The 15,000-nt window shown below is 49.4% G+C and overlaps 1 protein-coding gene across 24 annotated transcripts in view; it reads left to right on the top strand.

The window, feature by feature from the left end:
* LOC122256648 (CIN85 and CD2AP related) overlaps positions 1-15,000 on the top strand; it is a 177,788-nt gene that overhangs the window by 137,402 nt on the left and 25,386 nt on the right. For 2 of the 24 annotated variants that reach the window (XM_086554202.1, XM_086554209.1), the window contains exon 1: positions 11,126-11,179. The exons of 15 other annotated variants lie outside the window; for them this stretch is intronic. In XM_086554202.1, coding sequence (XP_086410328.1) covers positions 11,141-11,179 — 39 coding nt within the window. In that variant the 5' untranslated portion in view covers positions 11,126-11,140. Of the gene's footprint in view, positions 1-9,770; positions 10,435-10,603; positions 10,803-11,125; positions 11,180-15,000 lie in introns of those variants that run through there. 7 more of the 24 variants (XM_086554207.1, XM_086554213.1, XM_086554208.1 and 4 more) reach the window with 7 other exon arrangements.

Raw genomic sequence — 15,000 nt, forward strand, 5'->3', positions numbered from 1 at the left:
TCACCCGATTTCTCTTCGCCTCCCACGTCTCCCGAGTTCACAACAAGAGTCGTTTTCTCCTCACGGGCGTGTGCGTATGTGTGAGAGAGAGAGTGAGAGGGAGGGAGGGAGGGAAAAAGTGAGAGAGAGAGGGAGGGAGGGAGGGAGAGAGAGAGAGAGAGAGAGAGGGAGGGAGAGAGGGAGGGAGAGAGAGAGAGAGAGGGAGGGAGGGAGACTTTGTGTGTGTGTGTGTGTGTGTGTGCGTGTGTGTGTGTGTGTGTGTGTGTGTGTGTGTGTGTGTGTGTGTGAGTGCTTACGAGGGCACACGAGGCACGGGTACTACACACGGTCAGAGCAGGGTCACGGGCTCAGGCAAGAGGTGGACCAGGAGGGGGAGGGAGGGAGGAAGAGGCAGGGGATAGGGGGGGGACATGGGCAAGGGGCAGAGATGGGGTAGGAGGGGAGAAAGGGCATAGGGGGGGGAAGGAGTGCTAGAAGGGGCAGAGGGGCATGGGTGCAAGTTTCACTTCTCTCCCCATTGTGCGACGCCCAGCGAGCTCCGTCAGGGTCGCCCAGGGTGTCTCCGAGTCCCCGGCGCATCAGGGGGGGTGGGGGGAGGGGGGCATTGGGAGAGGAGAGAGGGAGGGAGGGAGGGGGGTATTGGGAGAGGAGGGAGGGAGGGACTGAAGGAGGAAGGAGGAAGGGAGAGGGAGTAAGCTAGGATGTGAAGGAGGGAGGGGGAAGGGAGAGGGAGTAAGCTAGGATGTAAAGGAGGGAGGGGGAGGGAGTAAGCTAGAATGTGAAGGAGGGAGGGGGAGGGGGGAGTAAGCTAGAGAGTGAAGTAGAGAGGGAGGGAGGGAAGGAAGGAGGGAGGGAGAGAAGGAGGAAGGGAAAGAAGGAAGAAGGGAAGCAGGGCGAGAAATCGAACCGCAGGAACTGAGGCTTGGCGTTAGCATTACGGGGCTTCCTCGGGTTGTAATATCCTCTAATATTGTTTCTTTTTTTTTCTTTCCTTGTTTTTTTACGTTACGTTTCCTTGTTGTTGTTTTTTGAAGTTTGCAGTCGTCGTAGCTGTCGTAGTCGTCATCGACGTCGTCTTTTCGCGTATATGCCACATGAGTTTGTTGTCGTTCTATTATATGCTTTTTTTTTATTATTATTATTATTTCTGTCTTGACATGCTCCTCGAAGAAATCAGAGGGCTGTTCTTTCTTCTGTTTTTAATTAAATAATGATCGCGAGCCACGGGTTTCTCCATCCGGGGACTCTAGGACTCTAGGGCAGGAGGACCTCGGTAACCCTGCACCCATGCGGGACCATTGACCCTGTGTCGTCTGTCCGTCTGTCCGTGCGTCCGTGCGTCCGTGCGTCCGTGCAGCCACCCAGCCAGCCACCCAGCCAAAGGTCTCTGCTGACGTGTCCGCGAGCGTGCCTGTAGGTTGTCCTGGGCTGTCCCTTGTCCTCCGCTTGGTTTAGCCTTCGTGTCGTCTTGGTTTGGGGTGTTTGTGTTAGGTCGAGGAGGAGAGGGAGGAGGAGGAGAAGGAGGGGGAAGAGGAAGAGGAGGAGGTTGTTTATTTATATGTTCTCTCTCTCTTTCTCTTTCTCTCTCTCTCTCTCTCTCTCTCTCTCTCTCTCTCTCTCTCTCTCTCTCTCTCTCTCTCTCTCTCTCTCTCTCTCTCTCTCTCTCTCTCTCTCACCCTCTCTCCATCTCTCCCTCTATCCCTCCCTCCCTCCTTCCCTCCTTCCCTCCTTCCCTCCCTCTCCCTCTCCCTTTCCTCCTGCTTTCCTCTCTCCTTTCTCCTCCTCCTCCTCTTCCTCCCCCTCCCCTTCCCCCTACCTCTCCCCCTCCCCCCTTCTCCGTTGCAAGGGCGGCACGAGAGGAGACGACACACCGCATGTGTGGGCGTAAGGCCCGCGGAGGATAAAGTGAGAGAAAGTTAATACAGCTACACTTCAACCCCTTTCGCATCTCCCTCTCCCTCCCTCCTCCTCCTCCTCCTCCTCCTCCTCCTCCTCCTCTCTCCCACTCTCCCCTTCCCACCCATCCCTCGCACACACTCGGCCCTCCACTGCTTCTCCTATTCCTCTCTCTCTTCTTCTTCTTCTTCTTCTTCTTCTTCTTCTTCTTCCCCCTCTTCTTCATTCTTATCCTCCTCATCCTTACCCCCTCCCTCCTTCTATTCTTCCTCGTCCTCATCCTCATCATTATCATCCTTCCTTTACCTTCCCTCCATCCCCCTCCCCACCCATCTCTCCCTCCCTCCACCCTTCCCTTCCCTCCACCCCCATATCACACCCAATCGAAGATCTATCGTCTATACCTTTTTTTTTTTCTTTCTCCCTTTCTTATCTCATTGTATTTTTCTTTTTTCTTTTTTTTCTTTTTTCTTCTCTCCCTTTCTTTCTTCTCTCTCTTATCAGCGACAGCATTTCCCGGGCGTGCTTGCGTCGCGCGACGTTCGCCGCCCACAGTCTGCGTTGCGCCTCGTCTTGCGTTTCGGGCGTGTTAGTTGAGAGCTTTCTTGATTTTGCACATGTGGCAGACGCTGTGCAAAAAAAGTGAATTAAACAAAAAAAAGTGAATAAAAAAAAGAATAGTGGCGGGAGAACGGGGAAGGATTAGGGGGTGAGGGGGGAGGGTGGAGGGGAGAGGTGAAGGAGAGCATGGGGGAGGTAGTGGAGAGAGAGAGGGGAGGGGAGGGGAGGGGAGGGAGAAGGAAAAGGAGAGGGATAGGAGTGAGGGGAGAAAGAGAGAGTGAGAGGGAAGGGGAGGACGAGGGGAGAGGGTGAAGGCAAAGGAGGAGGAGAAGGAGAGAAGAAGTAGATAGAATGGGGAGGGGAGGAAGAGGGAGAAGGAAATCGATAAAGATAGAAGTAAGGGGAAAGAGAGAGAGAGAGAGAGAGAGAGAGAGAGAGAGAGAGAGAGAGAGAGAGAGAGAGAGAGAGAGAGAGAGAGAGAGAGAGAGAGACAAACAGACAGACAGACAAGCAGAGAGCGCGAACCCGATATAAAGACCAAAGGAGACAAAGTGAAATAACCAAAGCTAGAGACAGGGAACCGGACTTCCATTTATGTCCAAGCACGTGTGGTTCCAAGTGGCCCAGTCCGCCATACTCGCCAGTAACTTCGTTATTCTCGGTTCGACTGGGCTCTTGACTCTTGCAAAGTTCAATGAGCGCCCTCTTGTATCTATGCCTCGAATGCTTGCTTGCTTGCTTACTTGCTTGCTTGCCTCTCTCTCTCTCTCTCTCTCTCTCTCTCTCTCTCTTTTTTTTTTTTTTTTTTTGCCAGAAAAGCTTGTAGTTCGTTGTTTAGCTTGTGTCGTAACTCGAAACCGTGCTTGTAGTTTAGTTTGTCTTTTTGACTCGAATCTCGATTGCTATGTTGCTATGCTACGGTGATGTTCATTAAAGGTGGATTTGATCGCATTGTTACGCAAGTTGACTGTTTGATTCGTTTGTCTAATGAAATTCTATCGGGGAGTGGTTGTGCTGTTACCATGCAAAGTTGTTTTTGCAATTGCACCCAGCTCACTATCAAACCGGATATGTCACAAGTTAGTGAGAAAAAGCTTACTTATGATGTACTGCTGATTGTAGGTCACGTGCTTGCCTTCTTTTTCTTTCTTTCTTTCTTTCTATCTTGCTTACTGTCTTTCTTTCCTTTTTTCTGTGACTATAGATTATATCTGGGTTTTCTTTCTTTTTTATCTTGCTTTCGTGCTTACTTTCTTTCTTTTCTTCTTTCAGTGACTATAGATGATATCAGTGATATTTCTTTCTTTCTTTCTTAATTTCTTTCTCTCGATAACCCGACGCAAAAAAAACAACAACAACATAGTATTGCAACAAGCGAGCGCAAACGGAGTGCCGTGTTTACGAGCGCGCCTCCAACCCCCCCGTGGCGACGCGACGACGACGGCGAGAAGGCTGGATGGGCGTGACGTCACATTTCAAGGAGTGCATCGCTGGAGAAAAAGCCTTGAGGTCTCCGTCAAGAGGTCTTTTACCTTTCTTGTCTATCTCGCTGCGAGGGAAGGGAAGGGGGGCGGGGGGGCGGGGCGTACTTGAGGTGATTGCGCGCGCTCGCGGGTGTTTCCTCTTGCAATGGGCCGGTGTTTTGGTGCGTTTCTCTTGAACTCATTCGCACTCTTTCTTTCTCTCTTTCTTTCTTTCCCTTTCGTATTTTCTTTATTTCTTCCTTTCTTTCTTTTTCTCTTTCTTCCTCTCTCTCTCTCTCTCTCACTCTCTCTCCCTCCTTCCCTCCCTCCCTCCCTCCCTCTCTCTCTCTCTCTCTCCCTCCCTCTCTCTCTCTATCTCTCTCTCCCTCCCTCCCTCCCTCCCCCTCCCTCTCTCTCTCTTGTGTTCCCTTTAGCACCGGTTACTCTGATGAAAAGGAGATCCACTTGTTAATCACCTGCCCTTTTTTGGGTGTATATGCGTAAGAGTATGTGCGGACGTGCTTATACGCGTATCCGTGCGTCCGCATCTATGTAATCGTGTCCCCGCGTGCGTGCGTGCGTGTGCGTGCGTGTGTGCGAAACAGCCAGCCCGAAATGATGCACCTGTGGAGTGTTGGAATTACATGACCTGACATAACGCGGCCGGAGATGAGGTCGTCTCTCGGGCCCGCCACATAAACCGCCGATTTATGACGGAGGTTTATGCCTCTTGAGTGTCTCGTCAACGTGTTCGCCGGCCCGATAAACCCGCCGTTAAGGGCTGGCTGTACAAGGCGACTGCGGCAGCTGCTATTACGTAGTCGAGTGGGGGTCGGGTGGGGGTGGGGGGGTGGGTGGGGGGCTGTTGCGCTCTGTGATGAACTTGGGCAAGATTGAACACGGGTGAACATGTTTCTCGATGGGTGGGTGTTTGTACTTGTTCTCGCGGTCTCTTTTTCTCTTACTTACTCTCTCTTTCTCTCTCTTTCTCTTTTTTTCTCTCCCGTTCTCTGTCTCTCTCCCTCTCCCCCGCCCCCCTCTCTCTCTCTTCTTCTCTTCCTCTCTCTCACTCTCTCTCTCTCTCTCTCTCTCTCTCTCTCTCTCTCTTCTCTCTCTCTCTTCTCTCTCTCTCTTTCTCTCTCTCTCTCTCTCTCTCTCTCTCTCTCTCTCTCTCTCTCTCTCTCTCTCTCTCTCTCTCTCTCTCTCTCTCTCTCTCTCTCTCTCTCTCTCTCTTCCTCTCTTTCTCTTACTTTCTTTCTCCCTCTTCCTCCCTCCCTCACCCTCTCTCCCTCTTCTCCTCCCCTCTTCTATCAAGTAAGAAATGCTCTTTCACGCTTCTTGATGTTCATGCAAAGTTCATTCATAACTGCATAACTGTTTTCCTTGGGACGTCCGTGTTATCTTTTCTTCGTGTTATTTTGTTTGCTGATGGCGAGGGTCTAGCTGCCTTTGAACAATAATAAATGCCAATGATGGTAATGATAGAAACATTTATGGTATGCACTGCTACTACTACTACTACGACTACTACAACGACTGCTACAACTACCACTACTAGTACTACTGCTAGTACTGCTACTACTACTACTACAACGACTGCTACAACTACTACTAGTAGTACTACGACTACTTCAACTACTACTTCTAGTACTGCTGCTACTACTACGAATACTACAGCGACTGCTACAACTACTAATACTAATACTACGACTACTACAACTACTGCTACTATTACTACTGCTACTACTACAATGACTGCTACAACTACTACTACTAATACTACGACTGCTAATACTACTACTGCTACTACTACTACCACTACTACCACTACTACTGTCATCTGTTGTTGTTACTTAATTTTCGGTGTGGCTATTTATTATTATTATTCGTCTTCGCTTCTTTTCGTTTCTGGCATGTCCCCCACCCACTCACCACGATGGGTGTGGGTATGGGTGGAGGGGTGAGGGGGGAGGGGGTTAGAGGACAGAGGGTTGAGAAGAGGGGAGAAAGAGGGAGGAGAGTGAGAGGGAAGGCTCATGGAAATTGAGGGAGAGGGAGGAGGGTGGAAGGGATGAGGGGTGGAAATTGAGGGAGAAGGAGGAGGGTGGAAGGGATGAGGGGTGGAAATTGAGGGAGAAGGAGAGGGAGGGAGGATGGAAATGGAGGGAGAAGGAGAAGGATAGAAGATGGAAGATTTGTACAGTGGGAAGCGAGTTGTCCGTGACTCGCCGGTTGGCAAGCCTTTATTTGCTCTCTCTCTCTCTCTCTCTCTCTCTCTCTCTCTCTCTCTCTCTCTCTCTCTCTCTCTCTCTCTCTCTCTCTCTCTCTCTCTCTCTCTCTCTCTCTCTCTCTCTCTCTCTCTCTCTCTCTCTCTCTCTCTCTCTCGATGCTTCTTTGTTCTTCCAATGTCTCCTTCGTTCTCTCTTTTGTGTATCAATTGTTTGCTCTTTCAATGCATTATATCCTTTTCGCTTTATATTTCTCATTCTCTTTCTTTCTCTATCTCTTCCTTTTTGTCTCTCCTTTTGTCTTTTTTCATAACGGGATGTCAGTTAACGGTAAGAAATCAAACAAACAAACAAGCAGCAAGTAGATAGGCACAAAAGGGATGGTAGAAGCATAGTTTTTTGTTTGTTTCTTTGTTTCTTTATTTCTTTCTATGGTTATTTCTTTGTTGGATTACAGAAGAAAGTCAGATTTGGGTTGCAGAAGAAAAACAGGTGGAAGGATGAGGAAGAGGAAGGAGAGAGGAGGAAGGGGGAGGAAGGGAAGGGATTGGAAGAGGAGGAGGAGGGGTAGGGAGGGGAGGAGGGGAAGCAAGGGGGGGGAGGGGGAGGATTAGTATAAGGTATAGGGGGTAGGAAAGGTGAGGAGAGAGGGAGAGGGAGAGGGAGAGGGAGAGGGGGGGAAGAAGCATAATCAAGAGGAGGGAAGAGAGAAGGGGAGGGGAAGGGGGAGGGGGAAGGGGAGGGGGAAGGGGGTTATCAAACCACCTTGAAGATGTGTTAATAGATATCCAAAGATATACCATTTTAAGCGCCTACGTAGCTTTTCTTTTGTTTGTTTGTTTGTTTTAGTCGTTTGTTGTCTCCCCATTGGAACGACATGCGCTTAGTTAATGAGGGAGAATGTCCGCTTGTCATTACAGTGAGTGTTGCTGTATGTTGCATTGTTGCTGTCGTTCCGTGGCTAGGGAGCGCCGCAGCAGCATCATCGCTGTGATTCGCCGGAGGACGTGATGTCATATTGCGTTTTTTTTTTTTTTTTTTTGTTTTTTTTTTCTTTTTTTCTTTTTCTCTCTCTCTCTCTCTCTCTCTCTCTCTCTCTCTCTCTCTCTCTCTCTCTCTCTCTCTCTCTCTCTCTCTCTCTCTCTCTTTCTCTCTCTCTCTTTCTCTCTTGCTCTTCTTCTTTACAGCCTTCTTTTTCTTCTTATGCCTATTTTATTTATCTGGAGAATGATGACGTCATGCTGCGTGCTTGCAGAGTGCGTGCTTGGAGCGCTTCATTGATTCGCTTATCTTTTATTTTTTATTTTAGTTTTAGCACCGTAGCGTTATCGGCTTGGCTGTCGCGGACGCCCCGGATGTAGGGCTGTAGGCGGTAGTATCTGTGACGTCACTCGAGACAGACAGGAAGACGTCACCGATACTCGGGGATTCGTGACGTCATCACCAGCGGGCCCATGGGAAGGTGCGCATGCGTAGCCCGGTGTCGGTGACGTCATCCATCCTCAAGGAGAGCTTGATTTCAATAATTGGGAGCTTTTGTTTTGTTTTTCTTGAGATTACTGACTGCTGAGCTCATTATGCTCACACTGCGCTTTTATATGAGAAGGGAGCTTTCATTTGGGTTCGGAGGTTAGATAGAGGGTTGTGCTTTTGTTATGTACTACGTGTACAGGGGTTCGCGTATATACTGTATGGGCGGATGCATGTGTTTATATATATATATATATATATATATATATATATATATATATATATATATATATATATATGTATATATATATTTATATATATATATATATGTTATATATATATATATATATATATAAATATCTATATATTGTGTGTATGTGTATGTGTATGTATGTATGTATGTATGTAATATATATATATATATATATATATATATATATATATATATATATATATATTATATATATATATATTGTGTGTGTGTTGTGTGTGTTGTGTGTGTGTTGTGTGTGTATGTGTATGTGTATGTATGTATGTATGTATATGTATACGTTATATTTATACATATATGTATATATATCTATATATATGTGTGTGTGTGTGTGTGTGTGTGTGTGTGTGTGTGTGTGTGTGTGTGTGTATTTATTTATTTATTTATTTATTTATGTATATATAAACACACACGCGCGCACCTACATATGCGTTGTACATAGCATTTTATAAAAGCGTTCAGGAAACACAAAGCGGAGCGCGAAGGTTGTCCAAGGTTATTCTCTTGCGCTCGAAGCTCTTCTCGTCGGTTCTCGTTGGCTTCGCGTTTTGCAGAGGCGAGGTGTTGCCTTTGCATGGGGGGGAGGGGGAGGGGGGATGGATTGATTGTCACCCTTGCGCTAATTGGTCCTTCGCGGCATAGCAGTGCCATGCCGGTGGGCCGCTCAGTCGTTGCGGGATGCCCTTTTTTCTACCCTGCTCTGTCCTACTCTGCCCTGCTCTGCCCTACCCGGTCGAGGCGATGACTCAGCAGGGCTGCCGTAACCTGCCGTGCCGTGCCTACAATGAGTCAGCAGTGCCTCGCTGACCTGGCTGAGTCGGGTGCGGGTGCGGGTGCGGGTGCGGGTACGGGCGCGGGCGCGGAGTGCCAGTAACATGCCCGGCTTGTGCCTAGAGGGGTATGGGGAGGGGGAAGGTGTAAGCGGGGAGGGAGGAAGGGGGGAGTTGGAGTTGGAGTGAAGGAAATGAGGGCATCGGGACATAAGAGAAGGGAAAAGGACGGAAGCTAAATTATAATTACAAAATAACGCTAAAAAGCTACAAAAGGATTGTTCTTCGCTCCTCTCTCTCTCTCTCTCGTGTGACCTTGACGGGGAAGGAGGGAGGGAGGGAGGGAGAGGGGGGGTGAGTGAGGGCGGGTAGGGGATAGGGAGGAGGAAGAGATGACAGAGGTTTCCATTCGGGAAAGTGTAATTATGGAAGGAAGACGAGGAAGAAGAAGGAAGAAGGGGAGAGGGCCGCGAAGGTCTAATTAGAAGGAAGTAGACGATCACAGACGAAAGATGAGAATGGAAGAAGGAAAAGGAAGATTTAAAAAAAAAAGAAAAAAAACAACAACAACCGTAAATTGAGATGGTCACGACGTTGTTTATCGCGGGCGAGATACACCTGTCGAAGCGAAGATGTAATAAGGACGTATTTATCAGCTAGTGGACGGATGGATGGATGGATGGATGAAAGGATGGATGAGTGTAAGGATGGATGAGTGAAAGGATGAAAGATTGGATGGATGGATGGGTAAATAGATAGGTATATCGATGGGTGGATGGATGGATGAAAGGATGGATGAGTGAAAGGAGGAAAGATTGGATGGATGGATGGATGGATGGATGGATGGGTAGATAGATAGGTATATCGATGGGTGGATGGGTTGAAGGATGAATTGATGGATGGGTAGATAGATAGGTATATCGATGGGTGGATGGATTGAAGGATGAATTGATGGATGGGTGGATGGATTGAAAGATGAATTGATGGATGGATGAGTTGAAGGATGAATTGATGGATGGGTGGATGGATGGATGGATGATGCTCGGTGGGGAATGCGGATGGGGTGTGAGTCAGGCCAGCGGAAGCGGACCTTGGTTGAGGCGCTCGAGCCAGAGTGAGGCGGACTAGCGGCGAGTGCTGTGGCGGGGCTGACAGTGTGTGGCAGGACGTCGGCGTGCCCGTGACCGCCCCCTAGCTGCTCCTCGCGCTGCCCCGTCGCTGCTCGAGGGCGTGTGCGTGCGTGCGTGCGTGCGTTTGTGGGTGTCTGTATCTGTACGTGCATCCGTGCGTAAGGTGTCTTCTGTGTCCCCCTTACCCCTTGTCCCTTCCCCCTCCCCTCCCTGGCATCTCCCGTTGCTTTGACACACTTCGCTCATTTTCTTCTCTCTCTCTCTCTCTCACCCTCCCTCATTCCTTCCCTCCCTCCCTCCTCCCTCATCCCTCCTCCCTCATCCTTCCTTCCTTCCTACCTTCCTCCCCAACCTCGAGGAAAAGCCATACAGCAGGATCCTCCAGGACCTGCCCGGGTAGAGTGCCAAAGAAACGTCCCCACGAAGAAGTGAATCACCGAGCGACACAACCAACCCCGCGTGATCCCAGAAAAAAAAATTAAAAAAAAAATCACAGAAGAAAACAAACAACCCCACGTGTCTCGACGTGTTTGTTGTCTGGACAGCTGTGGGCTATATAATCGCTCGGAAACGCGACCGCTGTGCCATGTGCGTGGGCCGATGCCATGGGGAAATGTCATGCAAATAATTGATTTCATTTCCATGGTGAGTGGATGAAGTGGCCCTTGACGCGTCGTGTGTTGTTTGTTTGTTTGTGTTCGTGTGCGTGTGTGTGTGTATCTGTGTCACTGCGGTAGTGTAGTGTAGTGTAGTGTGTGTGTATAACACCCGCGTCCTTGGAGAATTGGTGTTCACTGTGATCGTGGCTTTACAGATGTAGAAATAGTTTAGCATAGTGCATGTGTAGTGACGGAAAAAGAATAAATAGAGAGAGAGAAGCACCAGTGTCTTTTGCAAGTGCAGTAAAGTGCTGCTGCATAGTGTCGTAGAGTGCCTGTGTCGTGGAGCGCCCGGAGAACGACGCAGTGTCGCTAGCATCCCCTCCGGACCCCATGGCCGACCCGCACTCTCAGGTGGGTAACTGCCAGCTTCAGACGACCCCCTCCATCTCCTGCTTCCCCCTTCCCCTCCTCCCTCCTCCTTCTCCCTCCTCCCTCCTCCCTCCTCTTCCCTCCTCCTCCTCTCCCTCCTCCTTCCTCCCTCCTTCCTCCTCCCTCCTCCCTCCTCCCTCCTCCCTCCTCCCACCCCCTTCTCCCTCCTCCTCCCTACACACACACACACCCTTCCGATTGCGGCTGTTAGGGAGAGGGAGGGGGTGAGGGGGGGGGATGAGAGCGTGCTGGCGGGATGAATCGTGCTTGATTGCGGGTGCGTCCAGTGCTTGCGGTTTCATGTCAGTGAGAACGCGGGAATGATCGGAAGCCAGCGTGCCTGTGGGATGTTTGCAGAGGTAACAACGTGCTTGAGAGGGCTTCGTAACGCATGCATCACCGAGAGTGTAGTGGTGCTTGGGAGGAGGAGGAAAAAAGGAGAAGAGGTGAAGTAGGGAGGAAGGGAGGAAGAATGTACGAAGAAGAAGAGGTGGTGGTGGTGGTAGAGATGGAAGAAGAAGAGTAGGAAATGTTGTACAGGTGAGGTCTACTCCTCCTCCTCTTCCTCCTCCTCCTCCTCCTATTCCACCTCCTCCTCCTCCATCTTCTCCATCTACGCTCCTCCTACTCCACCTACTCCTCCACCTACTCCCCTTCTCCTCCTCCTCCTCCTCCTCCACCTATTCCACCTCCTCCTCCACCTCCTCCTCTTCTACATCCTCCTCCTCCTCTTCCTCCTCCTCCTCTTCCTCCTCCTCCTCTTCCACCTCCTCTTCCACCTCCTCCTGTTCCACCTCCTCCTCCTCTTATTCCACCTCCTCCTCCTCCACCTCCTCCTCTTCCACCTCCACCTCCTCTTCCACCTCCTCTTCCACCTCCTCCTCCGGTCATAGCGGCGTGAGCGAGGTGACTCACGAGCAGGGTAAAAGATGTAGGCCAAGGGTCCTGTCGCCGTGTCTCGTTCAGTCACTCGCCACATCCCACTCGCCACTCGCCACTCGTCGTCACTCGCCACTCGTCACACGGATCTCCCGTTCGTCATGTTGGCGCGTGCTTATGGATAATAGACTTATACTTAGAGGCTTATTTATCGCCTTATCACGGTGGCTGAGGGCGGCGGCGGAGGCTCTCAGGGAAATGCCGGATTTTGAAACACCAAACCCAACCTGTGCATGGCGTTTCCCTTCTCGACATGTGCATGGCGTTTCCCTTCTCAACCTGTGCATGGCGTTTCCTTCCTAAATTTGTTCATGGCATGATCCTCCTTAATTGCTGCATGGTGCTTTCCTCCCCAACCTGTGCATTGTACTTTACTCCCCAACTTATGGACGTTTTTCTCCCCAACCTGTGCATGGCGTTTTCCTCACCAACCTGTGCATGACTTTTTCCTCACCAACCTGTGCATGTCCTTTTCCTCACCAACCTGTGCATGACGTTTTCCTCACCAACCTGTGCATGACGTTTTCCTCACCAATCTGTGCATGGCGTTTTCCTCCCCAACCTGTGCATGGCGTTTTCCTCACCAACCTGTGCATGGTGTTCTCTCCTCCCTCCTCCCCCCTCCCCTCCCCTCCCCTCCCCTCCCCTCCCTCTAATTATCCGCAGAAAGCTTACGAGAACTCTTCCTCGCAACGAATTATCAGAAATAGGAAGTTCGACGCGTCGTAGTCGTGTTCCGCCTTAATGCATGACCCGTTGCCGGCGTAGCCTTTGCATGTGCCGTGGTCTCTCTCTCTCTCTCTATCTATCTATCTCTATCTCGCTATCTAGCTCCCCTTCGCCCCTCCCCCCTCCCCGTCACGCTTTATCTCTGTCTCCCTTACATTCTGCATATCTACCCCCCCCCCTCTCTCTCTCTCTCTCTGTCTCTCTCTCTCTCTCTCTCTCTCTCTCTCTCTCTCTCTCTCTCCCTCTCTCTCTCTCTCTCTCTCTGTCTCTCTCTCCTCTCTCTCTCTTCTCTCCCTCTCTCCTCTCTCTCTCCTTTCTCTCTCTCTCTCTCTCTCTCTCTCTCTCTCTCTCTCTCTCTCTCTCTCTCTCTCTCTCTCTCTCTCTCTCTCTCTCTCTCTCTCTCTCTCTCTCTCTCTCTCTCTCTCTCTCTCGTTGCGAGTTTGCGCAGCCGCGTGTTTGCGAATCTCTTTCCGTTTCGTATGTTCGTTTGAGAGGGCAAAGGGCTTGGGATTTTGATAACGGATTTCGTCGCGGTGTTGGACCTGAATTTGGTCTATCGGCACGTGCTTGTTCAGTAAGGATTGTTTGAATATTGATAATAATAATAATAATAATGATAATGATAATTTTAATATTGGTAAATGGTAAATAGCGTGTGATTCAACGCCAGTTAGTTAGTTTATATGAATATGTGCGAGAGGTAGTGCCGTTTCATGGTGGCTGGCAACAGTGTCTCTATAGTGATGCTGATTCGTAGTAAAAGTGTCTTTGGTCATAAATCATAGTGGCGAAAACAAGGGAGTCGCCACGGGGGCAAAACGGAGCCGGGGGTGAATAAATCGAATAAATCATAAGTGTACTGTATATACCAGTTCAGAGGCGGTGAAAGTGTCGGAGGTGTGGATCAAGCTAAAAGTTACATTATATCTTGATGAACTGACTGCATCGAGGTACCGTGTTTTTATTTTTATTTTTTCTTTCTTTCTTCTTCTTCTTCTTCTTCTTCTTCTTCTTCTTCTATTTCTTCTTCTTCTTCATCTTCTTCTTCTTCCTCTTCTTCTTCTTCTTCTTCTTCTTCTTCTTCATGGTGAAGTACATCGAGCTATTGATTGATTAAAGCTCTTTCATAAAAGTTACAGTATTATTTGTATTTAAACGTCGTGCTCTGGATTGAGCTAAAAAGACATTTCATAATAGAATGAGCAACACGTAGAATCAGTGGAGTATGCGAATGCGTCAGTGACAGGATACCGTTGTTGCAAGGAGATTGCAGGGTTGGTTGCAGTATGGAGAGAGAGATGGGGAAGAGGGGAGGTGATGGAGTGCAGAAGGAGAGAGATGGGGAAGAGAGGTGATGGAGTGCAGAAGGAGAGAGATGGAGGGACGGAGGGCGAGTGAGAGGAAACGGACAAGTCGTGTGGATGATCTGTCACTTCCGATTTGAAGGTGGTTGGTTGCCTAGCGAGGCCCACGTCCACTCGTCCAGCCTGCCCTGTTCTCATGCACCCTCACACCCTACTCCACACACATTCCCTCACACCCTATTTCACACTCGCACCCTATTCCACACACACTCCCTCTAACCCTATTCCATACTCGCACCCTACTCTACACTCAGAACCCTCACACCCTACTCTATACTCACAACCCTTACGCCTTATTCCACACTCACTACCCTTACACTCTATTCCATACTCACAAGTATGTGTACTCAGAATATTCCAAATTCACACCCTATTCCACTCACAAACCATACATACACCCTACTCTACACTCACACACCCTCACACCCGGCCTTGTGCACACGTACTCGCTGTTATGCGTGTGGTCCCCTTCTCTTTCTCTCTGTGTCTCGTGTCTTCCGTTCGCCTTTCTTGTTTTGTTTTTTTGTGTGTTATTTGTCTTTTTTTGTTTGTTTGTTTGTTCACCTTCCTCGTTTGTTTCGCTTTTATTTTAGTCCATGGCTTTGTTCATGAGACCTTCACTTTCCTCAGTCTCGTGCGATTTCTCTGGGACGTTTGTGTAATGCTTGTGTGTGTCTGTTGCTCGCGTTCTAAACAGCCTCTCTCTCCCTCTCCCTCTCTCACTTTCTCTCTCTCCCTCTCTCCCTCTCTCCCTTTCTCTTTCTCTCTCTCTCTCTCTCTCTCTCTCTCTCTCTCTCTCTCTCTCTCTCTCTCTCTCTCTCTCTCTCTCTCTCTCTCTCTCTCTCTTCCTCTCCTCTCTCTCCTCTCTCTCTCTCTCTCTCTCTCTCTCTCTCTCTCTCTCTCTCTCTCTCTCTCTCTCTCTCTCTCTCTCTCTCTCTCTCTCTCTCTCTCTCTCTCTCTCTCTCTCTCTCTCTCTCTTGGGGAGGGGAGCCAAGGAAATCATCAGACAGACAGACAAAGAGACACACATACCTGGGTTGCGATAGGAGCCATTTTAGAGAGAGAGAGAGAGAGAGAGAGAGAGAGAGAGAGAGAGAGAGAGAGAGAGAGAGAGAGACATACACGGAGCGATAGATAGAGGGAGACTC

This window comes from Penaeus japonicus, unplaced genomic scaffold (genome assembly GCF_977035675.1).
Source record: "Penaeus japonicus unplaced genomic scaffold, GWHDUDI00000001_assembly GWHDUDI00000029, whole genome shotgun sequence".
NCBI classification, from domain to species: Eukaryota; Metazoa; Arthropoda; class Malacostraca; order Decapoda; family Penaeidae; genus Penaeus; species Penaeus japonicus.